Below are 16,499 nucleotides of genomic sequence, written 5' to 3'. Positions count from 1 at the left end.
ATTATCAATGACAATGAAAAAATAAAAGATCTTTTATATCAGAAGAGTTTAAAAATTACAATAAGTACTTTTTCGTTAAAAAAACCTTTTTTGATAAATAAATATAATTGAAAATCCGGGCTTGGGCTGGACCATATTAATTGATAAGTAAGTTGATGGGTTTTTACTTTTGTCACATGTGTGATCGACCATCGCCCCACTTGAACAATTATTCAGAAACTTGTAAAAGAGGAATGTCGTCTCCTGCTGGTACTGAGTCCTTCAGACTCTTGCTGGTTCGAGAAACTTCTGTCGATCATCACGCCACGATATATGATGGCTGGGTCATGGTCAGAATACAGCCTATATCAATTCTGATAAGGGAAGAATCCCGCTAAGAAGAAACACTAAACGGCTAAGGGATCACACATGCTCCTACCTGCCACGATGGAGGCGCTTGGTATGGACAATTACATTTCGGAGTTCGGAAGCGCCAGCTTGACGAGACAATTCCGTGAGACACTTTCCTGATGGTCCTGACCCTTGTTAGAGTGAATTCTGAGGATCCTGAGTCAATTTAAGACCCCAAAAGGTTCATAAACCGCGCTCATAACGCATAACCCTCGTGTAAGACGATTTTTAAAAGTCCGTATCTTTGCCATTTCTGCTTTGATAGATGTGAAACTTTCACAGAATACTTTTGAAAGGGTCAACATTAAGATAAAAATTGGATGAAAACTATTGTTGGTTAAAATTCCCATCGATCTCACTGATTTTTCCTCTTGTTTTGCACCTCGTTATTTTCCACTATCCTGCTCGAAAAAATCGCGCTCTTGTACGCAAAAACTTGCGTGCAAGTTACTGATATTTCGTTCACTCTCACGCGCGAGAGTGAGATAAAAAATTGTTGGCAGAACAACGGGAGAATTGTCGGTCTGAAACTAGTTTGGAAAAAACAACCTTGGAGTGGTAAAATCATTTTCGTTTTTTATATGATAGCTTATCCTTTAAAGAGTATCCTGTGAAAGTTACACATCAATCAAAGCAGAAACTATAGAGATACAGATTTTTTAAAATATCGCGCAACAGTGTGTTCCATAATAACAGCAACACTAAGAATTTCAATAAGGAAACCATACCGTTCACCACTAAATCGCCCACCTTTGCAGCCCCTGGGCAGCATTGCCAAAGAACTAGCACAGACTGCGAATTTATTGTGCTGCACAGCTTTGTCGACACAAGTGAGGAGGAAGGACCATTAAGGAGACTATATGCGTACCACCAAACGAGGATGTGCGGACTAGACACGCGTAGCCCCGCTTAAATATCTCTCGATACCATGGATGAAGCTCCAGACGGCGGTCATCGGCATATTGTTTGAAAAAATGTTTCTAGAATCTATCTGAATGCAACACATCAATATATAAAGTAACATCAAAAGTGGCTTGTTGTAAATTCCATGGAATTCGCACGCAGCAACCACAGAGCTTGTTGTTCAGTGAATTTACGCAAGGATTGCTTAGTTCAGAAATACATTTGCATTTCTGGCAACGAAAAACACAGAAAATAATAGCGTCAATAGCTCACCGTCAGTTTGCTCTCCTCCTTGGTGATGGGATCCTTGGGAATGTTACGGAACTCGCGGTAGTACAACCTGCAAAGTGCGACACGAAAGGAAACATAAACGCGTACCGCATCCAACATGCTACTTACAGATCATCCCGCTTATCGTAGTACTCCTTAATGCAGGATGTATTGTAGACAAGCTTCTTGAGTGCATCGAAGCGATATTGATGGTAGAACTTGAGCTCATACTCGCTCTGAGCGCCAGTCCCTCCCGCCGGTTGCTCATCGGATCCTTCAGCATCGGTTGGCGGACCTTTTCGATGCAGCAGCGACCGCAAACAATCCGAGCGGCCTTTTTCGAACCGTTCCTCTGTTGCGTTGGCACGATAATCGATGCGTACCAGTGTCAGCAGATCGTTCCGATTGGCGTACCACTCCCAACGGGCAATCGCTTGACCATCGTAATCCAACCGATCGTACGTCGTCAATCGACGAACCAATCCGATCAGATTCCGGTACGGTGCGAAACGTTCGTAGATGGCCTTCTTGAAGTAGATCACCTTGGTACCGTCGGGAAAGCGCTGTTCGAAATCCGTCCTCGATACGTTCAACGGATGCACCCAGGAGATGGGCATATCGAGATGTTTCTCCTTCTCGATTTCCTCCTCCGTTGCCAGCGGTTCCTGATCCTCCGGTACGGTACAGTCTTCACGCAGTTCGTACGGTTCACCGGGCAGGAAGTGTTCCCAGTCGGTACCATTTGCGAAATCCCAACGCAGTTGACCGAGACCCCCGGTCGGAGGGTTGCTCTGCTTGTTGACGTAGTAATTGTGCTGGTTCCAGACACTCTCGATCGCTAGATAGTCCTGGGAGGATACTTCGTGCCGGAAACCGGTGGCCGGTTCGATGAAGAAGGCACTCGGAGGTTGCAGAACCTGTTCGCCCGTATTGGGATCGATCGTTAGCTCGCGGTAGCCGGGTTTGTAGCACCAGGGAGCATTATGTAGAACGGCAACCCACGCATGTACCCGATGGCCACGTTTCGGATCTTCCGGAGGTTGCTCCTGACGTTCCATCTCCTCGCGTTCGGCGTTCTCGCGGGACACTTCCTCGGCTCGTACCTTCGTCAGTTTTTCTTCCTCGATGTTTAGCAGATATTGGCTGCGTAGGTCCGGTGGTTGACGGAGTTGGTACTTGTTCGCCGGTGCTGGCGGTTCCTCTTCAGACGATTCCTGTGGAATGGAGAGAGAGGGAGAGAAGTGACGCAGGATCTATAAATGGTGTTGAATATCGAAACGGAGCACACTTTTCTGAATTGATTTCCCAAAGACTTATCATCAAACGCTCATCTAGCTGATCCTGTTTTTTATTAATAGGTCTATTTGCAATTGTATTGCTAATCCTTTAAGGTGATTATTTTGGAATTTCATTCGTATCCAGAGCAGAGGATCCTAGTATGCATATCCATATTCCTACATAACTTATTCCAATTTGCAGCATCAAGGGAAGGTGCAGATTCCAGTAGATAATAAATTTCAACCAATTGATATCAGCAGTAATGGACAGGATTGTTTAGATAGAGTAATTGCTATTACTGTTAATTTGATGTCAACAGCATACTGGACTTAAACTGTTCTACTGAGCTGTTGAAATTCTTCTTTGAATAGCTTCTTCCGTGACTTAGAAATGGCAGTTAGCATAATATGTTAGATGAAAGGGTACTCTAATTAAACTATAATCGATTAGTTATGTGCCATCAATTTCGAGAAATCAACTCAACTACGTATTCCATGAGAAATGTTAATGGTTCATTTACTCTGCACGCTATGATGACTACATTTCCTCGAGTGTTCTTGGTCTACAAACCCAGAAAACAAATTGAGTTTAAGAATGACTCCAATTCAGCAGTCATGAGTTGCAGTTCGATGCCGATTTGAACTATAGTTCTGATATTATGATAGTCTCCTTAAAAGCTCAACATAATCATCCAGAGGTCCTTGTCCCCGCTTCGATGACAGTCAATGGCCGGGGGTCAGTAGAGAGTGGTCTTTTTTGTGCTGTTCTCTTGAGTAACACGAGTCAACCACGGGATGCCACCAACCAGCCTTTCCTTTCAATATCCTTTTCGGTTCCATTCCGTGGTTCTTTGTTGTCCAAGAGACGACAACGAGAAGGAGCGCCGGTCGGAGCTCGTCAGCGAACAGAGAACGCTGCACGATCCGTTGAGTGCGATTCGCGGTTGTGCTTTTACCTTTTACGCCATTCCAGGAACATGTGGTGCCCATATGTTATCAATGCGGTGAGCATAATTTCTGCCAACATACGCGGCTCCACACGACAGCAAAGGCAAAGAGACGCAAGTGGCAAAGATACAACAAATTAACTCGCTTTGAAGGAAAGTTCCTTCAACTTTTGGATGGATAAATGGCACTTGCGCGCAGCGGCACTTGCAAAACGGGCTACTTTGACCATCACATCGGACGCACGGCTGTTGCTGTTGCCTGGTCGTACCCCCCGAACGCCATCATCAGCCGCCATAGGAAAAGGGGGACAGGTCAAATTTCCATCTTCATTAGGACACGACGAACCCCCTCAGCCCTTTCTGTCTTCTGTCTCTCTCCATAAATGCATCCCGGTGCTGAAGCACACGATACCGGGTGCAACTGGCGCGAATCGACGAAACCTCATCAACCGAAGGCGACCGGATGTCGTCGCGAATGTTGCTGAAAAGGCGAAGCGGCGGCGAGTAGGAAAAAGAAGTGGAGTGCACATCCTTCGCAGGACGCAGACGCAGGAAGCTTGTGGCCGTGTGGCAGCAGCAAGCCCGCAAAAATGGGGCTTCACCGTGTAGCGAACGAGCGAGCGAGCGAGATTTGTGGCGGATTTTTTCGTTTCTTTATTAATTTCATTTGCGCCGAGCCGGCTGCCGGGACGACACGGGACGGGCCGGGGACGGAGACGGGCACCGAGCAGCGAACATCCGGCAACCGTCGTGTTGTGTTTTGGTGGTTTTGTGTCGCGAACAATGTATCCCAGAGGCTCAGCCCCCGGCTGGGTAACATGATGATCCACTCGAAAGGATGTGGAAACTTAAGACGCGCCCTGGACCGGGGGGCACGGTTTTGGTGCTTCGCTCGCTCGTCTACTGGTGTGGTTGGCGGGTTCACGCTTTGGCGCACCCCGCGTCGTGCCCGCAAAAGGGTTCGGTAAAGGGTTGTGAGGAGGCGGGAATAGCGGGATGGATAGACCAGGAGGTGAGAGGGGGAAGTAGAGCGGAAAGCATTTTTGGTGTAAAATATAGCGGTATAGGATGAATGGTGGATGGATAGGATGTATCGAACTAGGTTGGTGCGGGATTTATGCGAATGAATGTGAAGGACAAAGAGAGAACTCGTTCTATGGGATGATCATGAGATGTAGATCAATGTATCGTAGCTTCCGAGGCCTTGAGTAGAGTTTGAAGTGGATTGTAGAGGAATCTTCCTCTCTTCCATTCCATCTCAATAGAATTCACGAGATCTTTCGTGAAAATAGGCCACAGATTGTTGAGATCTTTCGTGAAAATAGACCGCGGAACGCTGCCTATTGCAGCAATTCATATTCGTCTCATGGATTAATCAAATGGAAAAAAATGCAGTAGAATAATATTTAAAGTATTCTTAACAAGAAAAGCAATACGTCAATATGTAACATATGTTCTTGAGAAAGTAGTACCGTGAGTTTAAACATATTTTTGTAATCCATCATAGGCATAAATGAAAAGAAAGAAAATTAGAAATTAGTTAATTAATTAGTAAACAACATATACAATCAATACATTAAACAATCAATTGAGAGAAGGGAGTATAAACAACAGAAACAAATTGAATGAACAACATAATTTTATGTTTACGGTACGGTTACATTTGATTAATTAAGGGGGGGCTTTGGTTATTTCGGGTCAAAAAAGGGCTTATTTTTGACGATTTTTAGTGAAGAAAACTGTCACTTTAATATTTCAAAAAAATCTTATATTAAACTAAAACTTTTCAAGAATATTTGGTTCTTTTTTTGGGGAAGATTTGTTCAAAAATACGTTCATGGCATCCAATCTAGAAAGGTAAGTTTGCAAAATGTACTTTTTGCGGTGCCCATCGTAGTCACGTGCTGGGTCATCAGTAATATATTCATATCAATATTCTTTTGTTAGATTATGAGTTTATCTAGGTAGCCCCGTTGGGGTTTTATAGAATTTCTCGTTTTTCGATTTTAGGAAGAAAAAGAAAAAGTGATGCTTTTTTCGATGTTGCCTCAAAAATTGAATGTTACATAATTATGTTTAAAAAAAGTATGAACAATTTCTATAAAAACTCGACCGGGTACAGACTTTGAAATCATAGGTTTTGGGAATCTCGATTCAAAGTTGCGAGATGCCTTAAGCCTTGCATGAAAGGCGGATTTTCAAAAATCGATATCTTTGTCAGTTTGCCTCCGATTGATCCCAAAATGTTACACAATACTCTTGAAAGAATAAGCACTCATAAAAAATGTATAAACTCAATGCGAAAAATAAAATAAAATACCGAAGCCTCCCCTTAAATACATAATACAATGTCAATGTCCATCTCTATGAACCGGTTAAATGGCTAAACTGCTATCTAAAAAACTGATTAAATGGATAATGATAAACGATAATAAATGAAAACGGTAGCATTTTTTTTACTCTACTAAACGGTAACATATGATAATCGAAAAGTAAAAAATAATTTAATCGACTTGAATGTCTTCAAATCCATTACATCAATCAATCATATCAATAAAAATATCAATGTGATGTTTTGTAATGAAGATATTTGCAAAACAATATAGTTTTGTCATGAATTCATTGCAATCAACAACTGCAAACCCTTTCAATCCAATAATGCACGCAATCCACCAACCTACTTCAAAACATGAAGAAGTTCGTCACTTTAGGAAAGACATCAACGTTCAGCCATTACAACGCCACTAACCCAGGCAGGGGCGTTACGTTCCCTGGCGTCTTTAGTAATGGACTTCACATGAGCCAAATTCGGTTTATAATTTGTTTGTTTTTCTAATAGCCCGATAGTAGGAGCCCAAACGCCCAAACGTTCACTTACCTCGTCCTCCTGCGGTACGAAGGGGCAACCGACACGCTGCTGATCATTGTTGACGACCTCGCGCGTCGCATAACCGGAGACGACGCAAGCGGCGAACCCGTTCCCAATCAGGAAGCTACAGAGCAGGGTGGCCAGTTCGAAGCTGTTCGCTCGTCGTCGCTGCAGCACGGCATCGGGCGAAATCAGTTGCGTCGGCTGTAACGAGAGATGAGAGAGAATGAGATGCGAGAAGCGTTTGGGTTGGTTGGTTGGCATTAGTATTGAGCCTTTGGAGTTGATGAATTGCCATCATTGGACGGACGATGATGAGCGTCACGCAATCGAACGCGTTGCTGTTGCATACGCGAAGATGAAGAAATGTGTTCATGTGCTCTGTGTGTGCTGTGTGTGTTTCGTATCAATGCTTTGAGATTACGTTTTCGGACCACACGATTCGCACGGTTAAATGAAGAAATCCAATTTGGCCAAAGAGGCAACCCTGGATCTGGAGCCAGGAGTGGTGCGCGCATATCGTGCACACCGACCATCCACTGACCATCTCCTGCCCAAAAACCGGCCATACTATGAGGACGGGAGTGTTTTCCATTAAGAATGTCCAAGAAAGGTGGAGGGGCCGGCCCGAATTTCCCGAAAAGACGGAGACGTTCCGTTACCAACGCCTTACTTCCCTAGGGGGAAAAACGCTATCCGTGAAGGATTGCGATCACTGGCGCAAAGGTAGCTCGCTCGCGTTGGAAACTGCATCATACAACGGTAGCCATGCACATATACACACGCACGCATAGCGGCCACCATCAATCGTGCGAGACGAACGGCACAATCTGGTCTGTTCGAGTTGGTTTCATCTCCCGGTCCCGGTGGGACCAGGCAGAGAATGGACATTCGGTGTGACCGAAAGGGGCCGGGGGCACGCGTCTTATCAAGTGAAACCGGGCAGCAGTAGCAGAAGCAGCGGCATCGAATCGAAAAGACCGCAGGCCCAAGATACCAACCGGGGTTGCCGTTGCCGGCATCAACACATCAGCTGCGGCAGCGTCATGCATGCATGCATTGCTGATGGTGACGGCACCGGCAGCCCCGAAAGCATTGACGAGATGATGAACGGACCGAGGATTACGGATTGATGTATTCCACCGGAGATTTGGTTGGGCATCGCAGCAGGCACCGGGTCCCGCTAGGTGTCGTTGTTTCGGTTTTCGCTTCGTTTTTTTTTTCGGCGGCGAGATGAGATTGAATCTCGCAGAAAAGAAAAACCGGAGAAAAGTCGTTCAAAGGGCGGAAGGGTACGGGAAGGAATGGCCATTTCGTCCGGGGGATGGGTGGTGGTGATGGCGAGAAACGAGGCGAGGCGGTGGATAAATTACGAAAACCGATAGTGCGCCAGTCCCTTCACTGGCGGAAAAAGGGAGTGAACGGGTGAAAACGGGGAAAAGCGCGCAAGTGGCGGGGGGAAGTATGACGAAATCAGAACCTCACCAGAGTGTCGGTTGGGTGGGGGAAGGGGGTGGGGGAAATCGAAAGGAAAAGCGAAAACCCTGCGTCGTTTCAATCCACCAACGAGCGATTGGTGCGAATTACCGAATCAAGAAGAGGAAGAGGCGCTTCTCGGGGTCTCGGTACTCGGTACCCGGGAGAAGGGTATCTGGGATCGATTCGGTCCGTTTGGTGGGAGAAGAAGAAGTAGAAGAAGGGTACCGATAGGAGCACCGAGCATCGAGCATCGAGCACTGAGTTCTTCTTAGATAAATTTAAAGACGCACCATACACGCATACGTCAGGGGCCGCATATGGCATACACCTCAAGAAGAAGAAGAAGGAGAAAAGAGCAGGGAAAAAGCGGGAAAAGCAGCAGCAAAATGGGACCATTGAGACATTGGGGCCACACACACACAACGTGCACACATACACTCACATACAGGGAGTGATTGGATGATTGGTGTTTGGGCGAAAACAACCCAAAGGCGATCCAATGTCTAGTGGCTTTCGGTTCCGTTTGGCAGACGACAGAGAGAGAAAGAGAGACAGAGAGAGAAGCTGACCGAGATCACGATTGAAGCTTGAACTTGCGGAAAACTCGGAAAAGAAAAGTAGTGGAAAAACTATGGGAAACATGGAAAATGTGACGAATGTGGAAGAGGTTTCCGGATGACGAAAAGAAGAACAAGCAAAAAAAAGGAAAGGCTACACATCACGGGGCCACGGTCTGAAGCATAACGGCGCAACATAAGAGATTGCCTATATGAAGCATTCCCTCACCCCAACATTCCTCCTTCTCGTTCGAACCAAATTCGAGATCGATTCTTCTGCATCCATCCATCCATCCATCCATCTACCGGATGGAAAACCTTTTCTACGTATCACCGGGGCAGGGGGTCGGAAAATGGAAAATGGAAAGAAGGAAAGGTTCTGGCGAAGGTAATTGCAATCGGTAACGCATATGCCACCCGGGCCGGTACTCGCTTTTCGCGTCTTTCACCGGGCATCATCCAGGTTGGTCGGTCAGGTTCTGTTCGGTTGTGGCGGATGCGGATGAAGGAAAACAATCGCCACGACAACGTCGGGCTGTCGGTGTTCGTGTGGGCCGGTGTTGGACATTTCACGACCCTCGGGGTTCAAACAGCAAAAAGGGACATTTTTTTATCGACGGAATTGGCTTTGGAGCGTTTTTTTTGTTTTGCGTTTTGATCCAAAACTGGTCAGATTGGCGAATGAACCGGAAGGACCGGAGTTGGGTCGGTTGGCTTCGTTTAGGTTTTGGTTCCGGCTTCAAGGAGCTTCAATCGAAAGGCGAGGCGGCGTTGGCCCCTTGATGAGTCGCTTTGGTCTTTGGCCGGGCATTTGGTTAAATGGATGCGGATGATGTCCGATGACATGATACTCGGGGTGTGGCATCTTTTGAGGATTTAAAGTGCATTTAACATTCGGTAGTGAAGTGTTGGAGAGAAGTGTACTGTTTGTAAATGCTTTTAAATAAATCGATGTCATCGACTCAACACTATTCCCATGAGTTCTAAACGCTACAGAAAAGGAATGAGGGTTTTGCGGTATATGCATATACTGCTGTGGACATTGTACGATAACCGTCGCTAAGCTATTACGCCAAGCCAAGCGCCAAGAATGTAGTTAATAGCAGTGACTCTGTATATTGCTAATGTTGGTAATGGGCTCAGTATTTGTTAGTGTATTCCGAAGTCTCGAACATAGTTTGTTCAAGAGTCATGCGCTTAAGTCGTTATAAAAGAGATGTTATTTTTTCATAAATGTTGCCAAAATGTAATTTAAGATTCATCTGAGATTTTACTACTTAATCTGAAATTTAGCCAGTCAACCTAAATCTAGAAACATATTCCAGTCTATTCGTATACTGGTGCTGGTATTGTATTGTATATAAACGTTTTCCGTTCTAGAACCATTTCAACTAGTTTGTCATTATTAAAGGTTTTAAAAGCAACCTGCAACTCTTTTTTGATAGATTTAGGTAAATGTTGTTAAATGTTCTTCTCATGATTAGAAGGTAGTTTGACAGTTTTACAGACAGTTTTAGCATTGCCATGACAGATGTGAACAACTAAATTATTCTTGAAATGAAATGTAAGAGGTGTCAGCAAAACCATAGACCAAAATACATGATTGGTAATTGTACAAAATACGTAATTCACAATTAAACTTACACGCAATCGAATACGTAATTGAATACGAATAAAGAATAGGCAATAATTAGCAATGAATGAATAAAAAAGGATATGAAAAAAAATCAAAATAAATTAATCATGAATTGTGAATATCTAGGTAGAGATCACGTTGGTCTCACAGGTTGAAAATATGTTATTTTATGTTATTTCTAGTGACTAGATACTGGATTCCATGAATAAACCATAAAAATGCAGCAAAATTCTACAAAACCGTAATTGCACCTCCGAAGCTCACTTAATATCAACCTGACACATTCTTCAAATCCTTCATCAAGCACACAACTCTAGCTAATAAAAATGTCTTCTCGATAATAATTAGCAAAAACCTCTCACCTAGCCACCGTACTGAAGACATACGCGAAAAATTCTGTCCGAAAAAGCTAATAAAAAATTCCCAGCATAATCCGAATGCCCTCTCATTGTTCTCAAAGTTGCCTCGTTTTCCCAGTCGCAGCGAACGGTTGAAGAGTTAATCTGTTCCAAAGACCGACAAGTTTAAGGATCCTTGGCCAACGTACACCAAAGAGGTAGGCCAATACCGCATTGCATCGTACCGTTAAGGATGGTCAGTAATTTCGCTGCCAACGAAACCCGGTGCTGCACCTCCGAGGCCTGAAGTCGCAATTTAAATAGCAAAAAAAAGGAATAGCAAAAGGAAGCAGCACCATGGAAAGGAAGACAGATGGAACGAAACAAACAACAACAAAAAATGCCCTGTCCCAAAATAGGAACCAACAACTCCCCTTTGCACCTTCATCTTCTTTTTCTGTCCGTCCTTTCCACGCCGCATCCAATGCCAATTGCACGGTCATCACCATCCGCTTCTCTCCGGATCAATACTCGCATACCATGATGCCTGGTGGTGGGTGTTTGAGTTTGAAAAATTTAAATTCCATCTTCCCACGACCCACCGCCACCACCATAGAGCGGAGAGCCACAGGTAGCAGGTACCTTTTCGCGTTCGCCTCCTTCCGCAAGGATCAACGTTGCGAGGTTCCCACCGACTCGTTCCCAGCACCGTGGATTGGCCAGTCTCTGTTGGTCCGGTCCGAATTTGCTTGTGTGTGTCGTTCCAGTTTCGTTTTCCTTTGCCGCTTCTGTCCGGGAGTTTATTCTGTTTCGTTTTTTTGTTTTCTTTCCCGCTTTCCGATGGGCAACCATTTTTCTGTGCCAAGGCCATTACCGGTCGCCTTTCGGTGTTGCCGGTGAGCCCAATACATTCCCGCGGCCAGCAAAATGCATTTCATTCACTTTCACTACTCCCTCTTGCCCACGGAAACTCTTTCTCTCCGTTGGTGTTGGTGGCCAAAGCAGCACAGTACAACGCCAGCAACGATACCGATCCGAACGAACACAACAAACGTTTAATTTTTACACTTTTTTTTCTCTCTCTCTCTATCTCTTTTTCACTCCTCCCGCATGTTTGCAGATCCTTCTGTCCTTCACCCAATGTGGGGGACGAGGTCAGGATGAGGCCAAAGGAGTGTCATGGAGCTCCGCTACGAAGCTCAACTCTCCACATTTACTTCGTTAGTTTTGTCGGTGTGTTCCGGGGGGAACCACTACTGGTCCGGTCCACTACGCCAACACAGACATACACAAGGATGCAAACGTGCCCTATGTGTCTGTGTGTGGCTGGTGTGCCTGGTGTGCCGGCACTTTTACGATGCTCTGGCACAACCATAAAAATGAGACCTCACAAAACGTGCAAAAAGAGAAATGGAGCTTTCGCTCCACTTCCTTCCACCTCCACGGCGGAGATGTGGTGGAGCACCCTGACTCCGTCCTCCTCCTCCTCTTGGCCACATCGGTTCCCCGTTCCCCGTTCAAGCAACCGGTTCAAGCAACAAGTGGAATGGGGAATGTTATTTTTTGGACAGTTCTTTTGCAACATTTCTCCAATCACTCGCCTCGGGTTTCGGTTGCTCCGGGATTCCGTTTCTCTCTAGCAGGCTATGGCTCTCTCTTCGAATTCGTTTCTCAATGAAGCGTGCAACTTAGTCGGCTGGTCCTCCTGATCACAATCACAATCGAGATATCTTGAGCATTAACATTACGTCGATGATGCTGCATCGACATCGACCATTAGCAGCATTCGTAATGGTTGGTCAAAGCCGAAGAAGAAGATGGAGAAGAAGAGCGTTGATCCGCTAATAATATCCTTAAATCCTCTGCTTCATCGACCACTTGGCCATTCATTCGGTGTGTGCTCACACACACACGCCTACTTGGCTAGGATCAACGGAGCTACCGGAATCAAGACGAATCGTGTCCATCCTTCGGTTCAGTCCATCAAATTGCACTAAAAACGGAATCGCCGGTAGCTGGACTGTTTGTTTGGGGGGGCACACACTCACACACTTGCCATAATTGTTATGAGCATTACCGCGCCTTTACCTTCTCCAGCCTCCCCGGCTGTCCAGCTAACGGATTATGGGATGTCCGAGTAAACGAGCAACGCCAGGCCAGAGCCACAACTCGCCGGCCACCCCCCCCTCTCCACAATCCCGTCGTAATCCCCATCGTAATCGTTTCGCACCACGCTCGCACTCCCGCAGCCCAAAATGGCCATCCGCCGATCGTGGGTTCGCCAATGTTGCAATAATAAATTTATGTTGCCCCCGAACTCCCGGACCGAGCAACGGTGGCAGCGTCTCCGTCGTCGTCGTCGTCGTTTAGGTTCAGTTTTGCGCGCCGCGTTCGTGTAATGTAGTGTTAAGTGGATAAATCACGGACCATCATCACAGTGTACAGAGTAGGGTGGAGTGGTGGAGGAGGCTGGGACGAGGCACAAACGGTAAAACTTCATCTCGAACTCGAATCTCGATAACAACAACACTTCAGCACACGATGCTCCACGGTCTGGTTTGGCGAGTTGCGAACCATAAAGCCACCGCCGAGATAAGCGAAAAAAAAGGGAAGAGCAGGACAGAGAAGAGAGGAATGAGAGGGAAGGTGAAATGAAATAAAACGGAATTCACATAAAAGTGGAGTAAAGTCCCAGGACCCCGGGTTCCGCCGGTTCCGGTCTCGCGCGCGGCTCATACCCGTTCGTCGTCGTCATTCTCGTTGCGTTTGCAGAGGTGGGTGGAGTGGGTGGGATGGGGTGAGGATGAGAGGGTGTGTTGCTTCAACTGTTGTGCTGCGATGTGGTGGGTCATGGATCATTGCATTATCGTCGCTTTTTACAACTCTCATCGACCAGACCAGACCATTCGGTCTCGGTTCTTTCTCTCTCTCTTTTGCTCTCTCTCTCTTTTGCTCTCTCTCTCTCTCTCTCGCTCTCTCTCTCTCTCTCTTAGTCGTCGTGTCTGTGTGCCGGCATTACGATGATAGTAGTAAAATCGTATTTATGAATGAAAATCGACTTCCTTTTAGTACGGCCAGCCAGCCCGGCAGCCAGTCAGGGGGCACTTGGCCTCATGCGCCTTTCCATCATTCCAGCATTTCAGAGGTTTATGGTCCGGTCGGTGGGTGGCCACACACAGAAAGTGTTTATTTATGTGCTTATGTTAAGCACACACACACACACACACACACGTCGGCAGGGAGAAGGAGTGCCAAAGAAATGGGAGCAAAAGTCACAAAAAGCGAATAAACGGAGACGGGACGAGGCGCAGAGAAAGATTGCGATGGCGAGAATCCGGGAATCCGACACCTGAGGCCGAAGGCGCCTTGAGGTGGAGCACCTCCCTCTCTCCCCCACCCCCTCTGTACCTACGAGCACCACATTTCGATACGAATAAAAAGAAGGACCCCGACAAGGCATCATTAAATGGGAAGAGACACGAGCGGACGAAGAGGCAACAAAACATCAAATTAAATCGAGCAAAAAACGACCAAAGAGACATCGGAGTGCTGGTATCTGGTACCGGTACACGACCACTTCATTTACTCCAGCTTGGAGGAGAGAGAGAGAGAGAGAGAGCAAGAGAGATACAACACAAAACGAGGAAATCAAAAATAAAAATGGAAATAAAATCAAAACCCTGCCCTCTCTCTGTTTGTGTTGCTCTCTCTCTCTCTTTCTCTTTCTCCCGTTGAAATGGATAAAACCTTGGCCTTGGACAGTGCTGTACTACTAAGGACGTTCGTTGGTCTTGGTATTTGGGATGTTTTGCTTTCGACTTCCTCGATGATCGTCGTCCTGGGGCCTCCTTCTTGCTCCCTGTCCGGCAGATCACGATGTGCCTGCGTGTGTGTTTATGTTGTGACCGGATTTTACGATGTTGTTTGTCTCATGATAGCAGCCCCATTTGTGGGTGGTGGTGGTGGTAGGTGAAGTGCTCCTTTGTGACCTCGAATCCTGGCTCATTCGTCCTTGACCGTTTTCCTATTCCTTATATTAACTTTCCACTGGATGATTGGGGGAGGGGGGGGGGGGGGTCTAAGATGTGTTGGTGGTGGAGAGGGTCAAGGGGCAGATAATCAAAGGAAAAACCGTTCCAGACACACACAGACAGAGCTCCCAAGAAGCGCTCTCCGTAGCTTCAGCTTCAGATCGTTTTGCTTTGAGACGATCCAAAGACCCCGATTTCGGTCTTGGTCGTGTCCGTGTGTGTGTGTGTGTGTGTGTGTGTTGTAGAGGTTCATTCATGGAAAGTTTTTGCGATTCTTCTCTTCCTCTCGTCTGGCATCGCATCACGCCCTCCCCCCGGAATACAACTTCTTCTCCGGTCCCGGAAGGAAGGTTAACGTGACGCTTCCCTTCCGATGTCTGGCTGTCTTCCTTTCTGCCGGCCTGCCAGCTACACAGCCAACCGGCCAGCCGGCATTAGGTTTTGGTTTTGTTTGATTTCTTTCAAAGTTTTCTTCGGCAAACTCTATGGTGCCCGTCCCTATGGTCTGCCGACTGGGATGTGATTCAGTATTTGTCTTTCAATCGTAACCTTCCGCAACTTTAGTTTTTCGGTGAGCCTTGGGACTGAAAGAAAAGGATGAAGCTTTCTTAAGGCCAGAGGTTGTCTCTACGATTTGGGTTCTTGATAATTGCGCTCCTGCGTTCCTGGTGGTGGACGTGCCTTTAAGGTTCAAGTTCAACACATTAACGTGGGGCGTCCGTTTCTCGCTCCCCATCCGCCATCATCTCGCCATCAACGTGGTCCATAAATTCCAGCAACCGACAACGTGTTGCTGCCATCGCTCGTGGGACGGAGAATTGAGTTTTCTTTGCCACGAACAGACTCATAATTGGCTTCGATTCCGGCGGCCCCGACGTACCCGACGTGGATTGTAGTCGAGGATAAAGAAGAATGAAGTTGTAAGCAGCTAGCAAGTGAAACGAATTACAAAGACGCCCTTCTGGGGGGTTAGCTCCCCGTTCCATCTTCGGCCTCATCTTCCATCCGGTAGTAGGTCGTAACCCCGAAGGGCAGGGCGGAAAACGAAGCAAAAGGAAAATGATTTATTGTTTGTGGGTTAATAAAAATCAAAGTATCGTTTACGGCAGCACCCGAGAAGCAGCAGCAGGAGCAGGAGCAGGGAGGGAGGATCAGAGAGGATGAACAAACGCACGGCTTGGAGGCCGTTCCTTGGGGGGACGCAAAACGTTAAGCAAAACGGTATAAGACGCTTAAAGAGGATCAACGGAGTCGAATGGAGGAAAACGTGAATGTGGGGAGTGGGTGTTTGGAAACTTTTTTTCTTTTCATCTTCCTTTCGCACCCCCTCGCTTCTGCTACTGCTCCTCGTCTCACTCGTCTCTCGAGATGCTCGAGATGTCCGGGGCTTGTTGCTTGGTCGATGATAAGCATGATGATGATAATGATAAACTGTTATGCCCTTTTGTTGAGTTGCCGTGGAGTTCCGTGGAGAGCTGCTGGTGCTGGTTGCTGGTTGCTGGTGCTATGTTTATGCTCTGTCGTGTCGTGCTGGGAGTAGTATCCGAGGTCGGGCACTCGGGTCGTTCCCGGTATCGTCTCCTTCGCCTCGGCGATTGCGATTGAGATGCGTAATTAATAAGCAAGTAATTATGATATTTATTTGATTGCCTCGAGCTGAACCCGCTGTCCCGCTTCTCCGGGATTCCGGAGACGGCAACAAGGGACGACGACAAAGACATTATGATGCGGGAGAGGGCGCAGTGTGGTTGTGACAATGGTGCAGATGAAGAGCGGCACGCAACTGCTTCAAGATGCAGTGC

At 46.6% G+C, this 16,499-nt stretch overlaps 1 protein-coding gene across 1 annotated transcript in view; it reads right to left on the bottom strand.

Annotated features, from left to right (window-relative positions):
• Positions 1-12,633, bottom strand: part of LOC125959275 (coiled-coil domain-containing protein lobo) — a 13,693-nt gene extending 1,060 nt beyond the window's left edge. The window contains exons 1-5 of the mRNA XM_049692088.1: positions 12,586-12,633; positions 6,666-6,860; positions 1,859-2,777; positions 1,693-1,813; positions 1,567-1,633 (exon numbers count right to left, since the gene is read on the bottom strand). Coding sequence (XP_049548045.1) covers positions 1,567-1,633; positions 1,693-1,813; positions 1,859-2,777; positions 6,666-6,860; positions 12,586-12,633 — 1,350 coding nt within the window. The remainder of the gene's footprint in view (positions 1-1,566; positions 1,634-1,692; positions 1,814-1,858; positions 2,778-6,665; positions 6,861-12,585) is intronic.
• Positions 12,634-16,499: the final 3,866 nt, after the last annotated feature.

This window comes from Anopheles darlingi, chromosome 2 (assembly GCF_943734745.1).
Source record: "Anopheles darlingi chromosome 2, idAnoDarlMG_H_01, whole genome shotgun sequence".
Lineage (NCBI taxonomy): Eukaryota > Metazoa > Arthropoda > Insecta > Diptera > Culicidae > Anopheles > Anopheles darlingi.
This window is presented reverse-complemented; position numbering and strand designations above follow the sequence as displayed.